The sequence below is a fragment of the Pelophylax lessonae genome (assembly GCF_965119305.1).
Source record: "Pelophylax lessonae genome assembly, chromosome: 4".
In the NCBI taxonomy this organism is placed as follows: Eukaryota; Metazoa; Chordata; class Amphibia; order Anura; family Ranidae; genus Pelophylax; species Pelophylax lessonae.
Genome location: NC_138771.1, coordinates 431,618,690 through 431,636,982, shown reverse-complemented (window position 1 = coordinate 431,636,982; position 18,293 = coordinate 431,618,690). Strand labels below are relative to the sequence as shown.

General features: G+C 40.9%; 1 protein-coding gene across 3 annotated transcripts in view; it reads left to right on the top strand.

Moving 5' to 3' along the window:
* The window catches only part of ARAP3 (ArfGAP with RhoGAP domain, ankyrin repeat and PH domain 3), a 345,521-nt gene that overhangs the window by 250,656 nt on the left and 76,572 nt on the right, over nt 1–18,293 (top strand). For all 3 annotated transcript variants that reach the window (XM_082254616.1, XM_082254617.1, XM_082254615.1), the window contains exons 15-20: nt 853–987; nt 4,613–4,766; nt 11,061–11,163; nt 12,913–13,111; nt 16,114–16,177; nt 17,100–17,263. In XM_082254616.1, coding sequence (XP_082110742.1) covers nt 853–987; nt 4,613–4,766; nt 11,061–11,163; nt 12,913–13,111; nt 16,114–16,177; nt 17,100–17,263 — 819 coding nt within the window. The remainder of the gene's footprint in view (nt 1–852; nt 988–4,612; nt 4,767–11,060; nt 11,164–12,912; nt 13,112–16,113; nt 16,178–17,099; nt 17,264–18,293) is intronic.

Genomic DNA, 18,293 nt, shown 5'->3' with positions numbered 1-18,293 from the left:
GCAAAAGGTCCCAAAGTTCAAGGGGGCCGAATACTTTCGCAAGGCACTGTATATAGCAATGGATACATTAAGGGCAGGTGTGTCTGGAGGCAGCTCATGCATAGTAGGTTTTGAAGCCGCACACAGGTAGATGAAATAAACGGTGTTTTTATTCTTCAAAAATCATCAAGGACAAACAGACGGGAACAGATGAGTCCAAGGTAGACGCGTTTCACAGCACAAACGGCCGCTTACTCATTACTCTGAGACTGTCTGTTTGTCCTTGATGATTTTTGAAGAATAAAAACACTGTTTATTTCATCTACCTGTGTGCGGCTTCAAAACCTACTATGCATGTTTCTGGATGGCGGATCTGGCCAGCACCAGGTTGGGCTTGCACCTGAGCGGCTTCCCCTCCCCCCTGTCTTCCACACTGGAGGCAGCTCATACCTCCTTAAATGCACAGTGACACATTAAAAGCCCAGCAAGAACACAGTGGATGCTGAAGGTGACCAATATGTCCCCATGCCAATTGCAGCGAGCAATCTATACAAAAATGGCAACTGCCCCAATTTATAACTAGCTTTTGAAGTTAGGTGCCTTGTTACTGCAGCAGTATGGCCTTGGTATGGCCATACCACTGCGTTTTAAGTGATCCCCTTAATGTTGTATAGATATTTAGAATTAAAAAAAAAAAAATGTATAAAGGGCTTTGGTTATAAAATGTGCCTGGGTTGAAAATTGCTGTGTTACTCATAACAATCAGTTATAGTTCAGCTGCAGTTTTACCACTATTAAATAAATGAGCCTCTATCCAATGTGCTCTTATGTATAATTAAACCAATAATTATGATGTGCTTGTTAATTTTATAGCTGAAGGACTCTTTCCAGATGACTTGAACCAAGGAAGAGTATATGATGAGATAATGCAGCCCGTGGTGCATTCTGGGTACTTGAACAAGGCTGCCAACTTGAGCAAAACATGTACAGCCAAGAAAACAAAAGATGGTAAGAACTATTAAGGGATTCAGCAGGTATTTTTATAGCGACTAAGCAGGCCATGGCGCGTGTGTGGAAGTCTCCTTAACTCAACTTTGAAGAAGTCAAATCTGGGGTTCAGGGTAATTTGTGAATAATAAGTCAACAGTGGTCCTGGAGAAAAAGCAAGATAAGTTCCTTTCGATCTGGCAGCCCTGGATGGATTACTACGCCGCTCCCCCTCCGCCCCGGGCAGCATTCTTCATGTATCCAGCTTTGATAACTTAGGATGTTTTTACCCTTCTTTCTTATTATTGGCCTGGGATGCTTCCTTAGGCAACCTCTGTGATCTTCTTTTTCCTGTGTTCTTTTCTCTTCTCTTATTTCCTTTCCCTGTCTTTAGCCTTTTACCAGTTTCCTGCTTTCTTTCCTTCCTCTCCACTCTTGAATCATTTATACACCATCAATTCCATGCTGATAATGCTTTATACTTTTTTTCATTGTGGTTCATGAAGCAATTCCACACGACCACCTAGATATATACCGATACTTTCTTTTTATTGTATCTTTTTATGTTGTTTGGTACTCCTTGTACTTTTGTTATCAGTTGTTATAGATCTTGGAATTGGTTCTTTTGATATACACTGAATCACCTTCATGGGCTTGCAGTCTAGGGGAGATCATATTTATTTGGTGTGCCCATTATCTTGTACTTTTTTATATATGTGATTGCCTATTGTTGTCAGTAAAACCTTTTTGTACCAGATCTATTAAGGGTTACTTAGTAAGGCAAGGAAAAGTGCCATGAAATAGTAAAATTGCACTGGTCAATCAGACACGACCTCTTGACTGATGAGTTTGCAGTATACTGAAATCTGAATAACTGCAATAAATAACATATTGCATTGTATTGCATTATTAAATATGGTCATGGCACATGTGGATTCATATACTAATAATAGCTGATCACAAATTAAACAACACGGCAGAAATAATTTAAGTGTGATCCCACCCAAGCCACTCATTAAATATGTGTAGTGTATTGCTTTTCATATAGTAGTCATTGCACCCACAACCAAAACTTTTAGTGGACTTAGAGCGTAACTTAACCCATTAATTTAACAGTTTTCCGAAAGAAAGTACAAGATAGAATTGTTCAGTAAATGTTATTAAATTCTTAAAGTAGAATTCCAGGCTATATCTATCTAGTCTTAAAAATGCTCCCTCCCCCCTCCTAACACCTATGCTGATTAACCTGTGTAAAAAAAAGATGTATATACTTACCTATTCTCCAGACATGGGAGTAAGTCACACATGTGCAAGTCACAAGCAAGTCTCAAGTCTTAACCTTCAAGTCTCAAGCAAGTCCCAAGTTACTGTGGTGAAAAGCAAGCAAGTCAAGTCGAGTCCCTGCTAGAAATCAAGCAAGTCAAGTCAAGTCATTTATTTTAGTCAAGTCACAAATCAAGTCAAAATACTGATCCACCCCAATTTTCACCTTTTAATCAGTTAAAAGTCAGTGGTCAGGAAAGGTTTTGTTTTATTTTCAACATTAACAAAACTGCTTAGTGCTTTTTTCTTGGCATAATAAAGAAACACTTTGAATGCCCAAACAGCTCAAAATCCTTCGTCCGGTCATGTTTCAACACCACAGTCACTAAAAACATGTTAAGTATTTCCATTGTTAAACAGCCAGTGTCCTAAAAATCAGAACACACTGAGGTGTTTTAAGTGACTGTGGTGTCAGAAACATAACAGACACATTCATTTAGCTTTAACACGTCTTGAGAAAATGCAAATATTTTATAACTTAAAAAAGTAAAGTCATTTCGAGTCATATGTCTCAAGTCAAAGTCAAGTCTCAAGTCATGAATACCAAGTTAAAGTCAAGTCGAGTCTTTTATTAATTTTAGTCAAGCAAGTCTCAAGTCCTCAAACTGGTGACTTAAGTCTGACTTAAGTCAAGTCATGTGACTCAAGTCCCCCACCTCTGCTATTCTCAGCCTGCTCTGGATTGGTCACATGATCTGGCTCCCCTGTACCAGTGTTAGTGGCAGCTACAGGAGAGAGGAGGGAGCACCGACAATGGATGAGCAATTGAAGCCTATTGTGGATATCACCACTCCCAGCTGTTGTCAAGAGCCCTCTCCTCTCCTCTGCAGCCATTGCTGGCTGACAGAGGGGATCACGTGAATGGACCAGAGTGGGCTAAAAACAGGTAAGTATATACATCCTTCTTACACAGGTTGTTTGGCATAAGTGTTAGGAGGGGGGAGGCAGAACTTTTAAGATTAGTTAGATTTAGCCCAAAATTCTACTTTGATTGTTTTGTATGTGCCCTGTTCACACAATACATGCGTAGTGATGTGCACTGCTTAAAAATGCCACATGTCTGCATTTTCTGCAGTGGTACATGCTGCATGGCATGTGAACGCACTGCAATGCATACAGATGAATGAAATGTAATTTTGTAACATTTCAAAGGGGTTAAAAAATATATTTTAACAGTGCAATACTTTGTAACAACACATTGCATCGCCCTTCACAACGCACACCCCCTTTGGATTTGATTACACTGTATGCTGCGGCCTGCATTTTTCTGCACCTGATCAATGTACGTCACTGCAAGGGTACATAGAAAGCAGTTGTTTTCTATGTGTCCTGTTTAGATCACAACCCTTCTTTTAGGTGGGTGCATTTTCCACACTGGAGCTCCCCTGATGTCACTGTCAGTCATTGTACTGTAGCAGAACTGCAATGCAAAGAAATTACTAATATACATTTTAATAAAATTTTAAAAAGGAAACATTGCCTTGTAACATCCACATTTCAGTCACACCATCTTTGTTGAGCTGCTTTAATCTGCATAGATCAACACAGGTTCAATGCAAGGGCACATAGAAAACATTTTTTTTTTATTTGCCCCATTCACACCTATGTTGGGTTAAAGCGTGATGCAGCATGTCTGCATTTTTATGCGGTTCAGTGCATGTCACCACATGGCATGGTAATGCATAGATTTTTTGTGACACTTCAATAAAATAAAACAAGTTCTCTATGTGGATATTATATATAAAAGATGATCTTTGGAGGGTTTAGGTAATATTTTCCCATAGCTGAGCTCCTCCATGCCTCTTATCAGTTTGGTTGCCCTTCTCTGCACTTTCTCCAGTCCCCTGATATCCTTTTTCTGAACTGGTGCCCAAAACTGAACTGCATATTCCAGAGGAGGTCTTACTAATGTTTTGTATAGGGGCACGATTGTCTCTTCTCTGGAGTCTATACCTTTTAGACCGCATTCACACTAGTCCGACTTGGACTGTGACTTGTCAGCCTGACAAGTCGCAGTCCGTCACACTCCCATTGTGCGGTACAGGAGCCGTTCTAATAGGAGCGACACAAGTCACTCCGACTTAAAAAAAGGGTCCTGTACTACTGCGGGGTGACCTGGAGGCGACTTTCATAGACATTCATTTTATGAAGTCCGTGCAAGTCGCGCCGAAGTCGCCCTGCACGCGACTCCACAGGTCGCCCCCGAAGCGACGTAGTGTGAACCGGCACTTAATACAAGAAAGTATCTACTGAAACAGATAGAGGCCTAGTTGCTCTTGTCCCATCCTTTTTACAGATATGTAACATTTGTTTTCATGAACAGACTTCCACAAACACTGGTGTGTCCTGGAAAGATCGCTTATATTTTACGAGAATGACAGAAGCTCAGAACAGGTTGGAAAGATTGGTCCATCAGAAGTGATTTGCTTGGGAGTGAACAAACTGGACATCTTGAACAGCCCAGCACCTGTGGAAAGGTCAGAAATCACATATGGCATGTGTAGGCCAGCCTGATTTTCTTTTAAATAACTGCTATTATGCGGAAGTCATCTGTTAATATGTCATCCACTGTTATGAACCTTGCATATCTATCTATATTGTATATTTACTGAAGCAAACACAAATGTCACATTTAGGCGAATATGCAGCGTGTTCCCGCATCGCATCCGCACATCTGGCAGTTCACACTGCTATATGCGATACGCAGGGGGTGTCAATTAAATGTTAACAACACCCCCAGTTTGATCGCATATCGCAGTGCGATCTGCAAGTTCGCACAGAATCGGTTCCCACAAGTGTGAACCACTGTGCGATCCGATTCTGAGGCAGCTCAAAAAATGCCTCATGTGCGAGTTTGGTGCGGATGCGCTGCTAATTCAGCCATACAAAGTATATGTCTGAACTCGCATCCGCACAGGAGATCGCATGTAATGAAGGAGCAGTGCGCTCCAAATTACATGCGATTAGCGCATCCGCACTAGTGTGAACCGGCACTTAGTGATGTAGGTAACAGTAGGTTACAAAATACTGTAGTGAGCCCTAGTTCATATTGATTCTACATTGAAAATGTGCTACTTCACTTGAAGTAGCACGATTTCAATTCAAAGTAGCAGGTCAGCGCAATTTCAGGTTCTACTTGAAAGACATCTGTGCTTCATGCACAGATGTCTATTAAAGTGGCACCCAAAATTAGCAAAAGTAGTGCAGGAACTACTTTTGAAAATTGGTCCAGCGCCGCAAATTTGGCGTCACACCGATTGGAAAGGTGCCATTGCCAGCAATAGGCTGCGAATTGTCATGTGATTTGACCTGTCAAATTGCATGACAAATCGCTCCAGTGTTAAAGAAGACCACTTTCAAGTAGCCACAGGAAGTACCTGTAGATAGAATATGTTCTTCATGCTAAAGCTGGCTATACATTATACATATTTTGCATTTAATTTCCTTTAGATTTACCTTTAACTTTGTAGTGCAAGCGCCTGCCTGATTGAATGTTTAGGTCTGACCTCATATTATATGGTTTTGTTAAATCTAAAGGAAAATTGTAAAGAGAATTGAATAATGTATGGACAGCCTTATATTATCTTCTTTTACCTGATATACAGTAATCTAAGCCCCCTTTCACACGATCGGACTGATCAGGTCTGCCTGTCCATTTTTCAGGCGGACCCGATCGGGCCACCTATTGGCCTTTATAAGGGAGGCGGATGTCAGCAGACATGTGTCCGCTGACACCCGATCCGCCAAAATCTCCTGAGAACAGACGTATGGCGAAACGTTCGCCATCCGTCCAGCAGGTCAAATCGGTTAGGATCAGATGAAAATGGACAGGCTGTCTGTTTTCATTCGATCTCCCCATATAGGAGAGCGGACTCTGACAGGTCCATCACTGCACAGTGAGTGGAGACAGACCTGTCATCCGCCTGCTCAGCAGGGATTAGCGAAGCAATCCCCCCTGAGCAAGCGGAGTCCATCAAAACGGATCCACCCTGTGTGAAAGGTGCCTAGGCTTCACCATACACTAATAGATTTCTTTCACTCAGTCTGCAGGCAAACAAAATATATCTAAAAGATTCCTGCTTCTACACAATCGGCATGGATAGACAAATCCCCTTTGCTGGGACATTGTATTCTGTTAGGATACCTAAGCAGGGTCTGCAGCTGATTGGCTTCAAGCACTTTTTGGCTGACAATTTGCAGCCTGGCTCCATCTACAAGTAGATAGAGTCGAGTAATTGACTTTTGTTGATTCTGGAAAGCAGTCTCACTTAATGGCTGCCATTAAACGCTAAGGGGTCTACTTACATAACATTTGATGGACAAATATCACACATGTTCATGCAGGCTAGGCAAATTTTCCCCCATATTTTCTATAACAAATTCATTCCTGTGATTGTCAGCTCCATCTAGTGGCCAAAATGCAGAATAGTTTTCTGAACTACCTCTATTAGAAAGTATACCACATTGTAGCCACTAAACTAGAGTAGGAAGATAAACAGATATACATTTACTGATATAGTAGAGTGTTTTTGTGCTATATACTGTATAAATACAATTTTAAAATTGTTAACAATGTCTCAAAATCACAAGATCATTGTTTTTTTTTCATGATTAAATTCCTGAAAAAAAAATATATATATATATTTTTTGTGTGGCACCTCTCCCTTTAGTAAAATATCCCCTACGAGCCCCTAATACTTACTCTTAATACCCTTAAAATGAACCCCAACCTGATTCCTAAAACTCCAGCCCTACCTTTAGTCATGAAAAGTAGCACAGGCTCCTCTATTGTACTGAAATTGCTTACTTTAAACTCACTACACATTGTAAGTTTCTCACAGTGTGCATTAGAAGCTTCACAAGTCAGATAGAGCCTGTCCCATTTTCTGGCTGGACTCGCAGGTCCGGACTGGGACAAAAAATAGGCCCGGGCATTTTAGGCTGAGCAGCCCATTTTTTTTTTTTTTAACAAAATGACCAATGATGAACAACTACCGGTTTCTCTATGTTTTTTAGTTATATTTAGCCTGCACACCCATGCGATCCGATTCTGCAAATCGCACTGCGTTTTGGAAACTGATTGCGGGGTGTCGTTAACCTAACATACACTCCGCAATCTGTTTGCGTGGACAGGTTGCTATTTAGATGAAGTCTGCATTTAGTGTGAACCCAGGCTAAGAGATAACAGGTAATTTTAGGGTACATTAAAAATATATTACCGAATTTTTGGGTAAAATATAAAAGATGAGTTTGTGTCAAGTAAATAAATACCCAACATGTCAAACCTTAAGACTATGCATGCCTGAAAATAGCAACACATTTCAGTACCCTATATTTTCCATAGGCAAAGCTATTAACTACTTCAATACTGGGCACTTAAACCCCCTTCCTTCCCAGACCAATTTTCAGCTTTTAGCGCTGTTGCAATTTGAATGACAATTGCGCGGTCATGCAACACTGTACCTAAACCAAATTTGTGTCATTTTTTCAGTCATAGAGCTTTCTTTTGGTGGTATTTGATCACCGTCATGTTTTTTCTTTTTTGGTGCACAAATAAAAAAAGACTGAAAAGTTTGAAAAAAAAAAAAAGTTTTTTTGTTTAGGTTATAAAATGTTGTAAATAGATATGTTTTTTCCTGCACTGATGAGCACTGATGATGCCGCACTGACAGGCACTGATGAGGAGACACTGATTGGGTGGCACTGATGGGGTGGCACTGATATGCAGCACTGATGGGCACTGATAGGTAGCACTGATATGCAGCACTGATGGGCACTGATATGTGGCACTGATAGATAGCACTGATATGCAGCATTGGTGGACACTGATAGGCAGCGCTGATGGGCACTGATAGGCAGCACTGATGGGCACTGATTGGTGGCACTGATGGGCACTGATGGGCATTGATAGGTGGCACTGTTGGGCGGCAATGATCGGCACTGATGGGGGGCACTGATCGGCACTGATGGGGGGCACTGATGGGCACTGATAGGCGGCACTGGTGGGCAGTAATGGGCACTGGTGGGCGGCACTGATAGATGGCAATAACGGCACTGGTGGGCAGCACTGATAGATGGCATTGGTGGGCAACACTGATAGGGAGGGCACTGGGGGGCTCTCTGAGCCCTGCTTGCCATCCCTGGTGGCCATGGTGGGCATCCCTGGTGGTCATGGGTGGGCATCCCTGGTGGCTTAGTGGCACCCCTCCCCCCCCCAAGGCTGCACTGGTAATCAATCATCTGATTACCAGCACAGACCTCCCCTGTGATCAGTGAGTAATTAGAAATACTCACTGATCACCCCAGCAGCAGCACCGATCCTCTTCTCTTCTCCTCACTGACAGGATCTGTCAGGAGGAGAAGAGATCGAAGCCGTTACAACGGCTCTATTTACATTACATGACGGCTGTGATTGGACACAGCCGTCATGTGATCAGGAGGGCCAATCACAGGGCCCTCCTGCCGAATGATGTTGCTCTGTGTCCGAGGGACACAGGCAAATCGAGATCGCGCCACTGCGCGTGCCCACGGCGGCGCGATCTCTCTCCTTCTGAAGGACGTTCCGGAACGTCCATTCAGAAGGACGAGACTCCCGCCCGGCCGTATATCTACAATGGCCCGGGTGGGAGGTAGTTAAAGATCATACAGGTCATCAGTTCAGAGTTAACCATGAATAATGATCCTATAATTATTGCTCTCATTCCAGTGTGCAGGGTCATATATTACACGTGTAGTAAAATCAAGGTTTTTGTTCACAGGCGCCCCCAAAATTTGTATGTAGTTTCGTATGGTGGTGGTGGGGATAGGGATGACATCAGTGGTGGTGGGGATAGGGATGACATCAGTGGTGGTGGGGATAGGGATGACACCAGTGGTGGTGGGGATAGGGGTGACATCAGTGGCAGTGGTGGTGGGGATAGGGGTGACATCAGTGGCAGTGGTGGTGGGAATAGGGGTGACATCAGTGGTGGTGGGGATAGAGGTGACATCAGTGGCAGTGGTGGTGGGGATAGGGGTGACATCAGTGGCAGTGGTGGTGGGGATAGGGGTTACATCATTGGCAGTGGGAATAGGAATGACATCAGTGGCAGTGGGGATAGGGGTGACATCCTGTGATTGTCAGCTCCATCTAGTGGCCAAAATGCAGAATAGTTTTCTGAACTACCTCTATTAGAAAGTATACCACTTTGTAGCCACTAAACTAGAGTAGGAAGATAAACAGATATACATTTACTGATATAGTAGAGTGTTTTTGTGCTATATACTGTATAAATACAATTTTAAAATTGTTAACAATGTCTCAAAATCACAAGATCATTGTTTTTTTTTTTCATGATTAAATTCCTGAAAAAAAAAATATATATATATTTTTTGTGTGGCACCTCTCCCTTTAGTAAAATATCCCCTACGAGCCCCTAATACTTACTCTTAATACCCTTAAAATGAACCCCAACCTGATTCCTAAAACTCCAGCCCTACCCTTAGTCATGAAAAGTAGCACAGGCTCCGCTATTGTACTGAAATTGCTTACTTTAAACTCACTACACATTGTAAGTTTCTCACAGTGTGCATTAGAAGCTTCACAAGTCAGATAGAGCCTGTCCCATTTTCTGGCTGGACTCCGATGTCCAGCATCCTCCCCCCTAGCCTTACTGTCCCTGATGCTTTCATTCATTCGATTCCAGTTATTTCAATAATGGATGCTCAGCATTACAAGTGGGCTTTACATAGGATGGTCTGCATGCAAATAGAACTTGCCTAGGAGCACCTATTCCTCCAGACTGATACTCACCTATTAATGCAGTTTGATATTTGCATACCTCCTACCAGGGCTGAGGGCTTTTGAGAGGAGTACTGATCTAGGGTGCTGTGGTGTTTTCAAGAAGCTACAGTATATACAGCAACCTACCAACCCCTTCCACCAGCCATGATTAGCATTCATTGCATAGCAAAGTACAGTGACATCACTGGGTATAAAACAAGGTGTGTAATGAAATCAGGATGGTTCTATTTAAAATTTGCTTTAGCATGTTGAATAGGAGAGAAAAGAGGAACCAAGGAAGGCAAATTAGCAGATTAAACTTCAGCTTTAGCCTATCTCTTTACCTAAAAAATATTCTGTAAGTACTTGATCCCTAGTTTGTGCTTAACACTGAATAATCCCTGAAATGCCATATTTACTATTTCAAGCCGCAGAACTATTGTCTCCAAAAACTCCATATCCATCCTACACTCAAATCACAGCACCATAGACTTATACTGGATATACAGGCTTAGTTTATTTTCATTCAGTCTTTGCGATGAATGAAAATTTTTAGCTGATTCCTCCATCCATGCTGTATAGCATGGATGGAGGAATCCCGCTGTGGCTATTGTATTCTGACAGTTTCAGCAGGCGTCTGCCAGAATACTGAAGCAGAAGCTGCATTTGATTGGATGCAGCTGCTGTGAAGCTAAAAATGTTCTGCTTGGATTATTGGATTTATAATTTAAGGGTGATGAGTGGGGGATAGCTGACAGGGGCACCCACATAGTAATTTCAAATGGTACCCAGCTTAACTGATCTTTAAAGAATAAACTGTGTACAGAAAAATATAAATTTTTAATAGTTTTAACAATACTACAGATATATACCATTGTGGAAGTCAGTTTATTTATTACCCAGCAGCCCATAACTGTCTTTACAGCCTTTTTGTTCCATTGAGTTTATTTTCTCCATTTGAAAACACGTGAATGCGTAATGATTCGTGCTAAATGTGTTAACATTTTAGGTTTCGGTACACATTTGAAATTGTCTTGGCTTGTGAAAAAGTGCACCTGTTTGGGACTGATGCTGCTGAAACACTGCAAACATGGACCAGTGCAATTGGGAAGGTGAGCTGAAATGTTTTTTATTATCGGGCAACAACCATATGCCAGCTAAATTCACATTTAATATACAAATTTAGCTGCCAGAAAATGTCAAATTCTCTTCAGTCTTATGATCCAGGCACTCTAACTATATAGTACAGTAATGTTAGTAACTTACCTTCTTGCACTCCTTTCAGGCTCCACAGCTTGGATGCCAATTCTCCTTAGCTTGTGACTGGACAAAAAAACTGCAGTAGATCATTTATAAGGTCACCCTTGTGCTCGCTTCTTATACATAAGCTCCCAGTGTTAGATAATAATACAAGGCAATGCTGCCCCTTTCTATCCTGGCTCTGATGAGCAAGGTTTATTGGAAGCTAATAGAAATCAGATTTAGTAAAAAAGATATATATATATATATATATATATATTTATATATAAAATGGACACTGGCAAAAGTGTCTTTAAATTTAAATGGCAACTCCATACACCACAGCCAAGCAGAGAACAGTAGACTGGAGAAGAAAGTCATAAATAACACTTCCCTTTGAACAGGTGACACTATTTCTTTCTTTCTTTCTTTCTTTCTTTCTTTCTTTCTTTCTTTCTTTCTTTCTTTCTTTCTTTCTTTCTTTCTTTCTTTCTTTCTTTCTTTCTTTCTTTCTTTCTTTCTTTCTTTCTTTCTTTCTTTCTTTCTTTCTTTCTTTCTATATTTACAAATATGCTACTCTATCTGGGTAATTGCAGAGGTTTTGCAGGTGAAACCCATGGGTTCTTAACTATCAGCTGGAGAATCTACTTAAATGGGTTGGCCCCTTTCACACATACGGTCCGTTCAGTTCAGTCACGTCAAATGTATCAGTTTTCCATCCGTTTTTTTAACCATTTTTCATCCTTTTTTCGTCAGTTTTCATCCGTTTTTCATCCATTTTTCATCAGTTGTTATCCATTTTTCATCTGTTGTCATTCGTTTTTCATCCGTTTTCATCCGTTGTCATATGTTTTTGATGAGGAAAAGGAAAGCAGCCATTTTATTTATCAATATTTACTTATGATTATCAAACATGGATTTATGATTAAGCAGATATATTAGATGTATATTTTGTGATAAGTCATATTGTATAACAGCTGTTGTCTTCATTTATACCATTTATACCTCCTGTTGTTAGATTGCTATCTCAACCTTTAAAGACCTGTCCAGTTGTTTACTGCCCTACTGGAAGTAACAAGCCTTTGTGAACAACTATCCCGCATTTCAATAAAGATGTGACTTCAAAGAACCTTTAGATAGATAGGTGACACCCACTTCAGAATGTATAAATTGTAATACAAGTCCTTAGGAAGTTAGAGCAAATGATTTTCATGATCAAGAATGTAATGTGATTTTCAATCTGGCTTCAACAGTCAAAATGTTACTGAAACCCATGAGTTCTGGAGTTACCCTTACATTTTCATCCGTTGTCATCCGTTTTTCATTCGTTGTCATATGTTTTCATCCGTTGTCATCCGTTTTTCGTCCGATCCCTTTTTTTTGACGGATGAAAAATAGGGCATTCATCCGTTCAAAAAAACGGACATTGACGGAAGCAGATGAAAACGGATGTTAACGGATGATCATCCATTGTCATCCATTTTTACATAGAGATACATTGTTGTCCATTTTTCATCCGTCACGGATGGATGAAAAACGGACAAATGGACTGTATGTGTGAAAGGGGCCTTAGGGGTTGTTCTTTAAAACCTGTGACAGCAGATATTTTTCTTTCCATGCAGTGGTTCACTCCAATCAGCTGCCACTGTCTGCTAGGATATGAGTTCCAGCGAGTGGGTAAGATGCGCTACAAAGCAATGCTGAACCCAGATCAGTGGAAGGAAGGCTTCTTTCTGTTACAGAAAAGTCACCTTTTTATCTGTCCAGAAGAACAGGGTGCAGCAGAGGACAGCGTCAATTTACGTCGGATCCAGGAGCTCAGTAAGTATTATAGACAGCTTTCAATAAATGTGATAAATGACCTCAGTTGGTACAGGCGTAATCAAGAATAAAGTGTATGTTGCACAGTGCATCCAAAAATTGCCATTTATTGAGTTGAAACACTAGATCAGGGGTCTCCAAACTTTTAAATCATTGGTTTTTAAAAGGAGAAAAGTGCCCAATTGTTGGTTTTAGCAGGAGGAATAGTGCCCCATGGTTGGCATCAATGGGGGGATTAGTGCCTCCCATCCAGTCACCATTATTCCCAGACCATTGCTAAGATATGTACACTTAAAACTAACGTGTGCCCAGACTATACACACTGAAGTATAGTCTTACATATTATGTACAAGAAGTAGAATCATTTTAAAACAAGCCCTCACTCATCTCTAGTTATAGCCATTGTGGAGAAATCAGTGTTTAACAGTGGCACTGAAATCTTGGGCCCCTTTGACAGTGACAGACCGATCGGACCATCCATTGCTCTGTATAGAGCAGCAGGATATAAATAGACGTGTCTATTGACACCTGCCGACATCAAATTCGATCCTGTCCAGGAAAAACAGACGTATGGTGATCGTTCTCCATCTGTCTGGCGGATCGGATCGATTGACAGTTGGATGGAAACAGACAGGTGGTCCGTTTCCATCCAACAGCCTATAGAGTACAGCAGGCTGTATCCAGCGGAGTGGACAGTGGAGATCAGTGGAGAGATCCACTGTTGAGCAAGCAGACTCCGCCAGTGTGAAAGGGGCCCTAAAGCTTTAACTATTCTTAGCAGCCTACCATCCCTCCAATGTAATCAGCCAATGGGGCTCTAAGCTGTTAGAAACTAACAGAAATGCTAGAGACTTTGTTGTGATCTTTAAATATGAATTACTTCAAAATATCAGCAGCAACAGAGGTCAGGGATGGTTTGTTTTACATTTCTTTTACAGCTTGTTAACCACTTGCCAACCGCTCACATTGAGCGTACTGAGGCAAAGTGGCTTGTTATCGTCCAGCGACGTAGGTCTACGTCGCTGGACTCCTCCCCCTGTGGGTGGCGCACGCGCGCCGCCGGAGGCTCGCTCCCACTGTATTCAGTCACAGTGGGAGTTGGGCCAGGGGAGGAGCGGCGAGTGATCAACGCTGCTCTTCCCTCGATCGTCGGGGATCGAGTGTGGAGATCCGCCCGCTTGTGTAAACAAAGCGGGCGGATCTCCTAAGTGACAGGCAGGGACAGATTACAGGATTCAGCATAGCTGAACCCGCTATCTGTGCCTGTGTCACATAGTCCCCTCCCCCCACACACGTCAGTAAGCACCAGGCATACATTAACCCCTTGATCACCGATAAAAGTTAACCCCCTTCCCTGCCAGTGTCATTTTTACAGTAACAGTGCATATTTATAGCACTGATTACTGTAGTAATGTCACTGGTACCCCCAAAAGTGTCAAAAATGTCAGTCAAGGGTCCGATCTGTCCGCCGCAATGTCGCAGTCCCGCAAAAAAAATTACAGATTACCGCCAGATTGCCGCCATTACTAGTTAAAAAAAAAAACAATAAAAATGACATAAATTTCCCGTAGTTAGTAGCTGCGATAACTTTTGTGCAAACCAATCAAAATACGCTTATTGCGATTTTTTTTACCAAAAATAGGTAGCAATTGGCCTAAAATGTTAAAAAATTTTGATTTTTAATTTTTTTGGGGGGAATTTCAAATAAAAAAAATTGAAAAAATATTGTCGCTCTTTTTTTGTTTATAGCACAAAAAGTAAAAATCGCACAGGCGATCAAATACCACCAAAAGAAAGCTCTATTTGTGGGGGGAAAAAAAGGACGTACATTTAATTTGGGTACATCATCGCACGACCACGCAATTGTCCGTTAAATTAACGCAGTGCCGAATCGCAAAATATGGCCTGGTCAGGAATGGGGTAAAATCTTCCGGTCTTAAAGCGGTTAAAAATACGCTCATTGAGAATTTTTTTGTCAAAGACATGTAGCTTAATAAATTTTGGCCTAAATATAGGACAAAAATTTAATATATTGGATTTTTTTTAACTGTCAAAGTAGAAAAATATTGTTATTTTTTCAAAATTGTCGCATTTTTTTATTAATATTGCAAAAAATGAAAAGCGCAGAGGTGATCAAATACCACCAAAAGAAAGTTCTGTTTGTGGGAAAAAAAGGACGTAAATTTTGTTTGGGTACGGCGTTGCATGACCACGCAATTGTCAGTTAAAGTCGCACAGTGCCGAATAGCAAAAAGTGGCCTGGACGTAAAGCAGGAAAATCCTCCGGTGGTAAAGTGGTTAAAATATGTAAACTACTTCATCAAAATCTGGGGACAGGTGCACTTTAGGCTATATGAACATGAATTTCTATGCATTAGTAAAGAAGAAAGAAAAAAAATGTAATTTAAAATAAATGAGCATGTTGTTTCTTACACACACTTCAGACCACCATCCTATGTCCTAGGCTTTCTTAAACACATGGTAACCAATTAAATATCACCTTTCATTATTTTGGCTCACACCTGATGTCTGACTAGTTGCTGTACCAATTGTTCATCATCATTTTATCTTCACTGTGTTATGAAGCCAAATGCTTTCTTTAAAACTGATATCCGGGCTAACCAAATATTCTCTAAATACAAAAACAATGTGCATTTTTACGTTAATCCAGAATAAAGCTTTGCCTCTGTGCAGGAGTTCCTGTTATAAAGATAGATCATTGCACTACACTCCTTGTGCAGAGTGTCTGGTCTCGTGTTTGCCCCCTCTATAGTTTCTGCAGGCAGCCTGTAGTGGGCTCCACTCACAAAAAAATGTCACTGCTATTTTTACAATCTAATATCTGGGTTTGCAGATGAATTTATATCCTGTTGACTACCGAGGAATATATTTAAATAAAAGTGTTTGTGCCTGCAGTTCATGTGAATAGTGTAAAATATTGAAAACAAGATTCTGTTCATTTTAGTGAGTCTTTGCTTACTTTTTCCTTTCTTGATATTTAGCTGTATCACCAGCCGCAGAAAATTCTGAAAAGAAAGATATATTAATCCTTGTAGAAAAAGGAAGGTATGTGTAAATTCTTTTTTTTTTTTTTTTGTTGATTTTTGTCACTATTTTACATTTCGTTACATAAGAAGTCTGCTGATTTTACACAGTGCTCCTCTGCCACCTGGTGGCCATTCTTCAGAACAACAGAGAAGAGTTAAACTATAACCTAGACCATCTATTATGTGCATTATCTCACAAAAGTTGTAGTTCACTTACCTAATTGTTATGTTTCAAAATCTCTTCTAACTATATAAATAGTGTTACAGTTTACAGGGCAACTCCAGCAAAATTCACACACGCATTATGTCTATGTTTCAGGTGGATAGTATTCAGGTAATTGCAATTGCTGGATTGTGAGGAGAGAATTTTTGTCAGATACTAATTGTAATTTTCTTATTCTGGTCCTATTCATGTCCACATAATAATGAGTCTGTTTGCCCCTTCTGATCAGATTGGTTTGCTGCAATGACAGAGACTCAGGATAGGAATACATTTTTTTCAAATACTTAAATTATTTCTCTAATCCTACTAATTATGGTGAACAATTGACAGGACGCTCCTCCCTTTTCTATCTTCCATCATATCAACATACCAGTGGAATCAATGGGTGGAGTAAGCCCCATTCTTCTGCATTCACACCTGAGCGCTTTGTAGCTTGAAGCTCGAAGAAGCTCAACAAGCAAAACCCTATTCATTTTAATGACCCTGTTCATGCTCAGATGTGAACAGGGCCATTAAAATGAATGGGATTTTGCTTGTTAAGCTTCTTTGAGCTTCAAGCTACAAAACGCTCAGGTGTGAATGCAGCCTTATGTTGACACGATGAAGGACCAGTGGTCATGATTTTATGGCTTTTTAAAGTGTACATGAACCAAATGATGTTTTCTGTGCATCTGGATTTTTAAAATAGACTTGACTTGACATTATTTCCACTCTTTAGGACCCTGTATCTGCAGGGTATCACACGAGCAGATTTTGTGGCATGGAGTGTGGATATCCAAGTAGCAGCATGTAGTAGCGGAAACATGTTACGTGATCAGCAACTTAGTAGGAATGACATTCCTATCATTGTAGACAGCTGCATCGCTTTCCTTACTCAATACGGTGGGTGTGATTTTTTTTTTTTTTTTTAACCTGATATATTAAAGTGATTTAATAAGCCAAACTAAAAAATAAAAATCTGGAATATTGTTTGTGCTAGAAGGAGTCTATGGCTCTAGCATTAGATTATATGTCACCTGTTCATTCAGCAATTAGCTTTCACTCAATTCTTCTCATTGTTTCACTGTGTAGACATGTCATTTAATAACAGTTTTCTGTACCCAGTCTTATTTATACTGCCTGATCATTACTTTCCAGTATACTGACACTGCAGTCAGATAAAATTAAAAGTTAGGCCCCTTTCACACAGGGACTCTGTTCAGATCCACCTGTCAGTTTTTCAGGCGGATCTGAACGGATGCCCCATGCATCTCTATGGGGCTTCGGTTGTCAGCAGAGACATGTCCGCTGACATCCGATCCGTCAAAACCGGACGGATGGAAACCCTATTTTCCATCCGTCTGCCGGAATCGGATGAGAATGGACAGACGGTTCGTTCTTATCCGATTCCCCCATAGAGAACAGCGGGGACCTGGCAGCTCTTTCTCCACTCACAGCGCGGAGACAGAGCTGCCATCCTCCTGCTCAGCGGGGGATCAGCGGATCAATCACCCGCTGAGATAAACGGAGTCCGCCTGACGGACCTAAGGCCCCTTTCACACATACGGTCCGTTCAGTTCATCAGTTCAGTCACGTCAAAATGTATCAGTTTTTCATCCGTTTTTTTCATCAGTTTTTCACCCGTTTTTTTTTGGCCGTTTTTTTTACATTCACTACCAATGCAAAAACGGATGAAAAACAGACAGTTTGTCCGTTTACATCCGTGTTTCACCCGATCCGTTTTTTTGACGGATGAAAAATAGGGCATTCATCCGTTCCAAAAAACGGACATTGATGGAAGCGGATGAAAATGGATGTTAACAGATGATCATCGGTTGTCATCCGTTTTTACATAGAGATGCATTGATGTCCATTTTTCATCCGTCAATGGATGGATGAAAAACAGACAAACGGACAGCATGTGTGAAAGGGG